The following is a 9,679-nucleotide window of genomic DNA, read 5'->3' as shown; positions in this document are numbered from 1 at the left end:
ATCGTTTGTTACCTCTTGTATTTTATTAGCTTTTGTTACATGCTTAAATTGCCACCATAGCCTCATGTAACGTAACGTTTGTTCTTGTGTTCTGAGTACCTGCCATTTAGTGCAGTATTATACCTCTATTTGTACTTTGTACGCTTTTGTAACATACACACGTCACTTTTTTCCTCTTGTAACGTATCGTTTGCTACCTCTTGTATTTTGTTTGCTCTTGACACATGCACAATTGTCACTATTGCCTTATGTAACGTAACGTTTGCTTTTGTAGCATGCTCACTTGTAATTTTTCCTCATGTTTCACTACTGTTCCTATTGTGAAGCGCTCTGACTCCTTCGGGTAAAGTCCGCGCTATATAAAAACGCATAAATAAAATAATTAAAAATACTCCCGCGAGTCTACTGTATTTGGGGACAGGTCGTTTTAAGTAAAACCTTGCCCGCCTCTCACACAGTCCCACCCATAACTTCCAAACCCCGCCTCTTGCCCACGTCGACTCCACCTCTTCCCTGTGAGGCTCCTCCCTTTCCGCTGTAAAGTCTTCCCTTACTCTAAAAGCCCCGCCTCTTTCTCAGTTATGTACGCCCCTTCCAACCCACTCCCTTCAGCCACGCCCTTTTCGGGGCCCGCCCCTTCCTCCCCGGCCCCTCCCCTTTACCCGGCGGCGGGCCCCTCGGCTGCAGTGTGTGCTGCCTGGCCCTCCCTAGCTCTGCGGAGCGGCGCCTTATCCCATGATGCAGCATGGCGAGGCGGCGCGTCACTGAGCCCGGACCATGATGGCGGCGGTGGCGGGCGCTGCAGAAGTGATCGCCCAGCTGGAGACCGCGGCCAAAGTCCTCATGGTGAGGAGTAGGCTGCGACAAACACGGGGATGGGAGGAAGGCGGGGGCAGCGCGACACAGCGAATGCAGGGGCAGGGAGACCTGTAGGTAACCTATCAGGGAGACAGATAGACCCTCCAGGCCAGGGTCCATTTACCCCCTCCAGGAGGATCTGGTCAGTGACCATGTGTTAGTGTAGTAATGTTCTGCTTCCGCCTTTTCCCTTCAAAAAGTCCACCTTCCGGGGTGTTGGTGTATAGGCGCTTGGGACAGTGCTTCCACAACTGCAGAGCTTCTATGCGCTGCCTCCTCAGCAGAGTTGTATGTTCCTCTTATGAGACAATTACCCCATGTGTAACAGTACAGACAATGTGTTCATTCATTGACTCTTACAGCAAATCGCTATTACTGGGTCATTAGTGTCTCTGCCCCATGATTAGTATTGAGAAGCACGTTTTTGCCAAAGCTTTGGCAAGTCTCAAGTGGTATTACTTCTGCCCCCCTGCCCCCGAAACAGTCACTCAATTCATGGATACCGTTGGGCTTCAAATCAATCGCTTTCAGCCTAACATTCTTCCCCCATGCTTTTGCCAGATGTTGGCATGATACTCAACCCTCAGTCCACGCATACATAAATGTTCTAATCCTGTACACCCCTTCACTCAGTCTGCAGGAGCTGTTGGCGCTCTGGATGGAAATGTGGATGGGGGTTCCTGGTCCTAAAGGCTGCCACATACTTTGTATCCATCTGACCTTCATGTGGGAACTTTAAGCTTTCTTTTGCTGTGGGATCTGTTGGAGGAAAGACCCACTCTGGGCAGGGTGATAACAGTATTTGTGTACCCTAAATTTGCCACAGGTAAATGTCTTACAAAGTGGGATAAGCTAAAAATAATTCAACAGGTGTATTTCAAATAAAATGTATCAGGTTCTCTTATTCACTCTTTGGATAGAACTGTTAGTTGTATTGTAGCATTTGTATAGCGTTACTACAACATTTTGGGTGTGTTGTAGTACTTACCACACGGATAGCAAGCTGGTACCATGTACGGTGTGTGTTTGGAAGGGTGAGATTTTTGTTTTAAGCCTATAGAATCTGTTTTCTTGTTGTGTGTGTTGACCACAGAGGTGCGGTTATTGTGCCTGTTGGTGTGATAGGTGAGGGGATGTGACAGCTACATGGGTAATATTTAATTATAATAAGGTCTAAACATATAGGCAGCTATACAGCACCAGTGTGGCCACAAGGGTAGCAGGATGCTCAGTGTGTGAAATGCAAGAAAGATGGGAGTAAACCAAGAAGGCTCAGAAATCTATATGGCAACCTGGACCAGGCAAAGATGGTGTTGAATGAGTACAACGAGTCAAGAATTGGAAATGGTGGCATGGGCAGTAGCTTGCTCTTTCTTTTTTTTTTTTTTTTAAAGCAAGGGTATTGCCTACTGCTTAAGAAATATGTCAGAGGGGAAATTGTCGGCTATGATCCCAGTTTTATTTTGCTTTTTGAGTTGAGAACATAATCTCCAAATTTCTGTGACCGGTACAAAAGCAAAATGTCTGATCTAGTTTCCTGCCATTTGGATCCCCATCTGTTTCTGATTGTGACCTATTTATGACGACTTTGAAGTTCTTCAGAAACTCAGTAATGTTTCTGCTTCTTGTTTGACTTTGTCACACAGAAGTGGATTTCTGGTCGCCAGCGTGCTTATCAATTGTAACTTTGTTTGGAGGTGATCTCTGGAACTGGCTATGTTTACTTGATGAGGTAGCTGGATATCACAGCTTCTGGGAACGTTTCAGTCCATTTTTTGCAAAAGGTATGGCGTAGTTGGACTGGATTTGCAGATAAGTAGGGCCATTAAGACCAAAGTCGAAAAACTCCTGTTATGCCAATCTAGACATCAAGCTGATTTAAGTGGATTTCATGATCAGCTGTTGTGGGCTGCACAGATGTTAAATAGCACACGGATAGCTTTTGAGAATACATCTAGTGCTTCAAAGTGTAATCTGTGGCACAAACCAGGGTAGTGTTTATTGTATCTAACCCCCTGTTAATAGTTGTTTAGCAAAACGTGAGTGCTAAGAAAGGTTTGTGACTGATTTAATGCTTACTCCATCTCCAGAATCAAATTGGGGTGAGGAGACTGGAGAGGACCATTGGCGCAACAACTGTGCTTCTCCCGTCCCCCTTTCTTTGACAGGACCGGCTTACAATTTCTTGTTTGATGTCCATAGAAACGGCTTTCTGTTCAAGTTAATGGTTAAGTTTCTTAGTTATATCTTACAATAATAAGTAGTGCTGTCGTGAGGCAGTTCTCTTGGCTTGCTCCCGCCACCTGGAACAAACTTCCCCCTTGATTGAGACTGGTATCACATTCCTGTCTGTCCAAAAGAGCTAAAATTCTTCTCCTAATACCTCCTCTTTCTAAATTATCACTAGCTCTCTGGTTCCGCAGCCCATGCTAGCTACTATTGAATATGCACTTTCCATGCACCCATTCTTGTTTGTTTTATTTGAAAGGTTTTATGTCGGCATGCATGAACAATGCTCCTGAGAATGTCCAAGTGCTTCCCATGTATAGTGGTGATGATTATTTTATAATTATTATTATTTACACTTGTAGAACGCTACTCTTATCCAGAGGTGTCCTGGCGCTTAGACAGGGTAGTAAAAAACTGATTAAACAGTGGCAAACAAAAGCAGAATTTATTAAAGTGTATAAAGGCAAGTTTAAGGAATTTACTAAACGTCAGGAGTTAGTCAAGTTGGTGTAATTGTTTAGACAGAGCCCCATAACTTTGCAGCCTGCACCGAGAAAGAATGTCCGCCAGGTTGGCATCTTTTCACTTGAGGAACAATAAGCATGTCGGTGTGCAGAGCACAGTGGATGAGAAGGTCTGTAACAACAAAATCTTGATTGTAAAAAAAACTAGGACCGGACTGATGTAATGCTCAGTGTGCTATACGCAAAGACTTACACTGAATCCTCTTGGAGAGAGGAAGACAGTGCAATTCATCCAGCATTGCTGAAGAAGAAAAGCAAAGACTGGATGGAGCATGCTTGGCAGCAGCTGTCTGAATCCAAATCATCTGTTTGACAATATAGTCAGGAGCCCCGAACATCAGAGCACTACAATAGTCCAGATAAATCAAAATAAGTGACTGGACCACTTGCGGTCGATTTTGAGATGAGAAACAGTAATGTTTTGCATAGCGTTCTTAAAAGATATAGATGTGTAGAAGAGTGTTTGCTCCCTCGAGTAGAAAGGGACAAATCTACATTCATATAAACCTCCAGGTTATGAACCACTGGTGATGCAGCCATGGCGGAGTTGCTAGGTAGAGGACAGAAACTGACCGATACAGGAAGAGGGGGCTAGTGGACGGGGCAGTGGAACATTTCCATTTTGTTTCCATTGAATTTTGCTAGAGGTCTCAGACAGATGTTAAACAGTCGGACTTAAGGAAGAGTTCTGAGGGACTCCCTGCCCTGCTTCTCTGAACCTAGATACAAAAGGATATGGTCTATCGCTAGTGTTCTGCCAGCCAAATAGGATGAATACAACTTGAGGGCCACACCACGAATACAGACTACCCGTAGCCTAGAAATTCGATGTTATGATTGCCTGTATCATATGCAGCAGACCAGTCTACTAGCACCAAGGCTACAAAATTACCTTTTTCCACTGCTATTCGAAGACCATATAACTTGGCTATCAAAGCAGATTCCGTGCCAGGAACTGGCCGAAAGCTAGATTGTGCCAGATCACCTAGGTTGTGATCTTTGAGAAAATTAGAATGAAGTCTGACACATTTTTCCCAAATTTTTACTGAGAGAGGTCAAAAACAATTACATACCTAGGGGTCCGCTGAGGGTCTTTTCAAGAGACTAGCCATCATGGCTTTTTTCCAGTCAAATGGCCCTGCACCTGTAGATAATGAAAGATTACAAACAGATTGGAGACAAGGCGTTACATGATTTGATACCAGTTTCCAAAGCTTGAGGGGTAGAGGATCCAAGGGTGAGCCTGAGGTTAAGGAATTAGTAAGGCTGTCCATCTCCACTCCATGTTGAATGGGGTCATCTTATGATCTAAATTGATCAGATTTGCCGGGGCCGTGAGATTTGTAACTATATTTGCAACTTTTTCCTCAAAATAAAGTGAGAGGGAGTCATGCGCTTTTGGGAATGTTCGACTGCATTGAAGGTTTACGATGTTTTTGCTGGAATCTGGACTACAGAAAAAAGATGTTTAAAGCATTGAGTTTTGTACTAGTATAATCCGCTTTTGCAGCATATATGCAGGCATTATAACTTTTTTGAACTCTTCTTAATTCAGACTTGGGGCCTGATTACGATTCTTGTGGAACAGCCGCTGGCGGTGATGGCGGTCCTACTGCCATCAGTCCCTGCAGGCCTGCCCGACCGTCGAAGGACAGTAATCCCTACAATAGGGGCGGCTTCAACTCCGGCACCACTGTAGGGATTACAAGGTCGCTTTCCCTCTGCCCTTAACTGGTGGTCCCCGCCATGAAAAGGCAGGTGGAAGGTGACTTTGTGGGCCCCTAGATGGTTTTAGTCAGAAGAGACGTGAACTGTGAAGAATCAAAAATATGAAAGGATAAGAAAATGATCAATCCAATTCTGAGGTAGTAGTATATCAATAGTAATCAACTTAAATGAGGTAAAAATAAGGTCAGTGTTATAACAGTATTTTTGGTTTGAGCCGGTGACCAGTTATGTCAGACCAACTGCCTTCATCAAAGCTGAAGCATCTGAGATGTCATCTATCCTAATGTTAAAGTCCCCTAGGATAAACAAGCATTGAAAATGCAATAGGTCTCGCCTTTGATTAAGTTAAAACAATTTGTTTTGCTAATGGTATTGTACAGCAAAGCAAATAGCTTTAACTAATAAAAGAAGAGACCTATTGCATTTTCAATGCTAGTTTGATTTACCAACCCAAAATGGTGGACACCACGTAGGAATACAAAAAATTATTCAATGGTGCTAACAAGCAGATCTTAAAGTGCTTAATGTGGAGTGGCACGACAGGAAAACAGAAGAGCTGGGTACTCTAAAAACTGTTAAATAACTAAGGACTGCAACTCTGCAAGGGGTAGGACAGAAACGGTGTGGGTGGAGTGAGAAGAGGAAAGTAAGCACACAGGGGACAAAGCAACACAGGAGTATGAGAGAAGCACCCAAAGAAGCGGTCCACAGAGTAGCATGGAAGTCGCACAGAAGAGAAACACAGTGAGCAACACATGAGGGACTGAGCAACAAAGAACAGCTATCCGACAGGGGTACATGAGTGAGAACGTAAACTTGCACTTTTAAGGAGTGCTTAAACAAATGTTCTGAGAGCGAGCAATGGAAGGGCACAAGACAGCCAATTAAAAGCATAGTAAACAAAATATACTCTAGATGCTAGAGAAACAAGAAAGCATGCCATCTAATAAGAAGCAAGCAAATGAGTGACAAAGTCAACTAATGGTAAGCAATGGACTGGTTATAGGGCAATTGTACTTTTTTTGGCAAGCCTAAAATAGATCCTCCACAACCAGGCAGCTTATGCTGTCTGGTGAGACCTAAAAAATGCTTCCTGCATCAATGTGTACAAGTAGCGGCTGAGGAACGCCCACACACAGCATAGGCAACAGCTGGGCATGTAAGCTTAAAATCACGATAAAGAACTGACAGCAAATGTCCAAGAAATGCACACCGTCTTTCTTCTGGCTTTAAACATGTAGTCCTAAATAAACATAAGAGAACCTAAGCTGTCCGCTAAAATCAGAAGACTTTAAAAGACCCCTTTGTTTCATCTTCAATTCTAGCTACCTTATATTTATGTGGACAACAGTAATAGATTAAAAACAAATATTGGGCAAGTAAGACAAAGTTTTTATTTTTTTCAGGCATGCAAAAAAAAACATGGCAGCGCTGGGCACGAAGGAAGGAGAAATGCGAGTCGAGGCCGGCCGTGAAAACAATGCAGCGTTCGTGAAACTGAAAGCACGGCCGGCCGGCCGTGAAAGCCTTTGATGCCGCAGGGGGTGGAGCAGCCAACTGAAAGCACGGCCGGCCGGCCGTGAAAGACTTTGATGCCGCAGGGGGAGGAGCGGCACCAAGCTGGGCAACAGATGGCTGACGATTTGATGCTGTGCACGCGCATTTTAGGTCAATGCGCTTGCGCATTGACCTAAAAGCGCACGGGCACAGCATCAAATCGCCAGTTAGTTAAAATCTGTTTAAGCCCCTATAGTCTCGCTCTGCTCAATGCGCATGCGCATTGACAGGTCGCAAGACCTAAAAATGAGGGTAGAATAGTAGGAGGGGTGACATCAATTCGATCAAGGAGTGAACAAAGTTAGTGGCAGGTCCTACGGGGGTGGAGTGGGTATAACATTTTACTCCTACCAGGGAGAGAAGGTTTTAACTCGAAGCCAAGTAATTCAGCTGAGTGAAAGGTGTCGAGCTGTAGAGATTGGTATGGAAAGTAAGTGGAATGGCAATTGAATTAGTCAATCAATCAATGCATCTATAGAGCGCACTACTCACCCGTGAGGGTCTCAAGCTGCTAAAGGGGGGGGGGAGGAGTGCTGCTACTGATCCAACAGCCAGGTCTTGAGAAGTCTTCTGAAGGTCAGTAGGTCCGGGGTCTGTCGCAGGTGGATGGGGAGGGTGTTCCATGTCTCGGCGGCGAGGTGGGAGAATGATCTGCCGCCGGAGGTCGTTCGGTGAATGTGAGGGGCGAGGGTGAGGTCAGCGGAGTGGAGCTGGCAGTTCGGGGTGTCAAAGGTGAGTAGTTTGTTGAGGTATACTGGTCCAGCGTTGTGGAGTGCTTTGTGAGCGTGGGTGAGGAGCTTATAGGTGAACCTCTTGTTGACGGGGAGCCACTGCAAGTCTCTCAGGTGGGCGGTGATGTGGCTGTGACGGAGGATGTCGAGGATGAGGCAAGCAGAGGCATTCTTTATGCGTTGAAGTCTTCTCTGGAGTTTGGCCGCGCTTTCCACGTAGAGGGCGTTGCTGTAGTCCAACCTGCTGCTGACGAGTGCTTGGGTGACCGTTCTTTTGGTTCCTGTGGGGATCCATCTGTGGATCTTGCTATGCATGCGGAGCGCGTTGAAGCAGGAGGAGGAGACGGCGTTGACTTGCTGGGTCATGGAGAGTGTTGAGTCCAGGATGAACCCCAGGTTGCGTGTGTGGTCGGTGGGTGTCGGTGCAGCTCCCAGCGTGGCCAGCCACCAGGAGTCGTCCCAGGTGGAGGGGGTGGAGCCGAGGATGAGGACCTCAGTTTTGTCAGAGTTCAGTTTCAGGTACTACAAATACAGAGGAATCACATTTGGTGACCGTGTCGTTTAAGGGCCACTTTAACACCTTAAGGGGTAAAACCGCTTCCCTCATCTTTGCTTTTAGAACTTTGTGACAAATTATCACACCCTCGCCATGAGCATTTGGTAAAAATCATGACGGCCAAACTGGTTCCTGCATTAGCCTATGGTTCGGTCATTTTTGGTCTTGATGCCAAACTACTGGACCAGCTACAAATTAAAGCTTTCAAATCCTTCTTCAAGTTCCCAAAGAACATAGGTCAAGCGGAAATTCGGATAGAGTTTGGCCTACAAAGCCAAATTCTAGTGAGACCGGTTGCCTTTTTAAAAAGTTTACATATCCTGTTTTTATCTGAACCCGGCTCCCTAGCCAATGTGTTCTGTCAAGAACTTACAAACCATGATTTTACAAGCGTTTGGAGATCCTACTTATCTGAGTGCCTTCATACCTTCTTCTACCAGTCATTCAGGCTCTCAGAAATAAATGAAGCCTCTTTTAAGATCCTTTTAAATCAAGCTACAAATTGTGTATCTTTCACAATGGATAGAGACCTTAGCGGTATCAAGGTATGCTTGGACTCAGTTATCAATTCAGTTGGAAAACTTGAGGTCCAGCCTTATTTAAGGGCACACCTCATACCACACATGGGGGACTAATTTCTCAAGTTAAGACTTGGCAGGTATTCAACCAAGGTTGGCACCCCAAAGTGGGTGCAACAATAGCCAACCAACTGCTGTAAACTTGGTAGCTATCCAAAAGAATCTTTTTGTATAAAGTCTGTGTCTTCCTTTGTCTACTCCGAGTACAATGAACTTTGTTGAAACTATTGTTGAGGTTGGTGTGAGAACATGCCGTCAAGCCATTATACTTTGCTTATCTGGAAAATGCATCCCTCTGATCTGTCGATTTTATCAAGTTTTTAGTTTTTGGTGGATAATATGTTGAGCTTCGTTTAATGGTGTTTACAGACTACCATGGAGAAGAAGTATACCTTAGTGCTACTCCTCATATAATGAAATGTATTAGTTGTATTTAGAACGACTTGATGAATTTTAGAGTTTTGCACAAATGTGTAATTTTGAAATCTGTAAAGGTACTGAGTGGACTTAGCAAGGTTGAACCACTGTGTAACATTTTAGTAAATTCTGTAACAAATAGTGGTGGTGTTGAGTGGATTAAGCAAGGTGTACTATTTAGTATGGATTGTAATAATTGAAGCACTTTAACGTTACTTTGCACCAATCTATGAACAATGATAGATATTGTTTTCAGATGCAAATTTTTATCGAATTGCGAATGGTTATAGACAATCACTATATCTTCCCTTGACTGCGACCAAAGCATTGCAGTGTGAAGTGCTGAACTAATGTGTGCGTGTATATGTATATGATATATATATTTTTTATTTTTTATTTTTTTATTATTAAGACAAAAAAATGACTTCCATTCGTGTGTACTGATCAAATGTTTCTTACTTCGAGAGATTAGCACTTCTTCTAAAAATCAATAATAATAGA

At 44.2% G+C, this 9,679-nt stretch overlaps 1 protein-coding gene across 1 annotated transcript in view; it reads left to right on the top strand.

Annotated features, from left to right (window-relative positions):
• The first annotated feature begins 664 nt into the window (after window positions 1-664).
• The window catches only part of XPO4 (exportin 4), a 471,754-nt gene continuing 462,739 nt past the window's right edge, over window positions 665-9,679 (top strand). Inside the window, exon 1 of the mRNA XM_078657083.1 lies at window positions 665-846. Within this exon, the coding sequence (XP_078513209.1) occupies window positions 778-846 (69 nt within the window). The 5' untranslated portion in view covers window positions 665-777. The remainder of the gene's footprint in view (window positions 847-9,679) is intronic.

Source organism: Lissotriton helveticus, chromosome 8 (genome assembly GCF_964261635.1).
Source record: "Lissotriton helveticus chromosome 8, aLisHel1.1, whole genome shotgun sequence".
NCBI lineage: Eukaryota > Metazoa > Chordata > Amphibia > Caudata > Salamandridae > Lissotriton > Lissotriton helveticus.
The sequence above is the reverse complement of the archived record's forward strand: the minus strand, read 5'-3'. Positions and strand labels throughout refer to the sequence as shown.